Genomic DNA, 1,832 nt, shown 5'->3' with positions numbered 1-1,832 from the left:
TTGTACGTGGTATCCTTTATCTGGCTTCCTTCCTATTCCTTCCTTTTGCTTATTGGTTTGTGGGGACTCTATATGTTTTGCCTTTTATAGGTTGGATAGATATTCCGACAGTTTTTCCCAGCTTGATCCTTACAGGGGCCAGCTCTTTGCTAAGGCCATCGTTCATTCAGTCATTACTTAATAGACGCAGCCATTTTTCAAATGGGTGCCAGTGCCCTGCGTGGACCAGCTTGGCACTGAGTAAATTTGAGTAAACCTCGGATGACTGGGAGGGTCCTGGTCCTCCTGCCCAGTGGAGGCTGCAGCTTCATCTGAAGCATGGCATTGGGAAGACTCCCATTTTCCTTGGCGTCTTGTGACACTTGAGTAACCCTTGCGGCATCTCCCCACACCACAGGCTGACCCCGGGTTTGTACCACCTGGGCCGCACTGTCCTCTGCATTGATTTCATGGTTTTCACGGTGCGGCTGCTGCACATCTTCACGGTCAACAAACAGCTGGGGCCCAAGATCCTCATCGTGAACAAGATGGTGAGGGAGGGGCGGGGTGGAAGTGGGCGGGGCCATAGGAAAAGGGCTGGGGCTGGGGAGGGAGTGGTCTGTGGAGAAAGGGTGTGACTTTGGGGAGCAAGGGGCGTGGTTTTGGGATAAGGGGTGGGGAAGGGCGGGGCCAGATTCAACCACATCTCCCCACAGATGAAGGATGTGTTCTTCTTCCTCTTCTTCCTCGGCGTGTGGCTGGTGGCCTACGGCGTGGCCACGGAGGGGCTCCTAAGGCCACGGGACAGTGACCTCCCAAGTATCCTGCGCCGCGTCTTCTACCGTCCCTACCTGCAGATCTTCGGGCAGATTCCCCAGGAGGACATGGATGGTAGGGGGGGATGACAGGGCCTGACAGCCTCCCTCTGAGTCTCTGTCCCCGCTCTCTGGGTCTCTGTATCCCTGTTTCTAAGAAAATGTCTCTGTCTCTCTGAGTCTCTGTCTCCCTCTTTCTCTGGATCCCTGAGTGATACCCTATATTTCCTATCATCTTCTCTCTGGGTCTCTGCCCACCCCACCCCGTCTGTCTTTCTGTCTGTCTTTTTTTTTTTTTTGAGATGGATGTTAGAAATGTTTGTTTTTTGGTGTCATAAAGAAATAGTACTTGAACATCAATTTAATTTTTTTAGTAAGGCCATTTTAATTTTTTGTAGAAAGTGTGCACTCGCCAGCAGTTTTGCCACGAGAATACACCGAACAAAGGAGATAGGGTCATTTATAACCTGACGCGTCTATCTTACTGCTGTGTCTGGTTTTTATTGGCTGGAACCGGACTTTACATTTTGTATTTGTCTTCATTGGCTGGTAACTTAGAACTTTTTAAAAGAAGCAAAGGCAGAGGAGAACAAAGGAAGGAGGAGGTAACTTGTGGAATGTTGAGAAAGGTAAAAACACTTTTAAATAAGGAAGAGGAACAGGCTATGACCTAATGCTTGCTTGGACCGGTATAAGCATGCCAGGGCAAATATTTAGGCTAAATTGTGGGAGCTAAGAACGTAAAGTACATTGATTTCTTTATTACGGCTAACAGATATTTAAGAATGTTAGCACAGGTCTGTGAATACATTTTGTTTCTAAAAGAAGTTACTATTTATTCTTAATTAGATAGGGAGGAAAGTCTTTAAAAGAGGAGCCTCTACTTTACTTTTTACATGGAGTTTTGCTCTTGTTGCCCAGGCTGGAGTGCGATGGTGCGATCTCAGCTCACTGCAACCTCCGCCTCCCGGGTTGAAGTGATTCTCCTGTCTCAGCCTCCCAAGTAGCTGGGACTACAGGCTTGTGCCACCATGCCTG

General features: G+C 48.4%; 1 protein-coding gene across 1 annotated transcript in view; it reads left to right on the top strand.

Annotated features, from left to right (window-relative positions):
- LOC105514868 (transient receptor potential cation channel subfamily M member 4-like) overlaps nt 1-884 on the top strand; it is a 2,988-nt gene extending 2,104 nt beyond the window's left edge. Inside the window, exons 2-3 of the mRNA XM_011946525.1 lie at nt 398-530; nt 696-884. Of these exons, the coding sequence (XP_011801915.1) occupies nt 450-530; nt 696-884 (270 nt within the window). The 5' untranslated portion in view covers nt 398-449. The remainder of the gene's footprint in view (nt 1-397; nt 531-695) is intronic.
- Nucleotides 885-1,832: the final 948 nt, after the last annotated feature.

This window comes from Colobus angolensis, unplaced genomic scaffold, assembly GCF_000951035.1.
Source record: "Colobus angolensis palliatus isolate OR3802 unplaced genomic scaffold, Cang.pa_1.0 Scaffold25, whole genome shotgun sequence".
NCBI classification, from domain to species: Eukaryota; Metazoa; Chordata; class Mammalia; order Primates; family Cercopithecidae; genus Colobus; species Colobus angolensis.
This window is presented reverse-complemented; position numbering and strand designations above follow the sequence as displayed.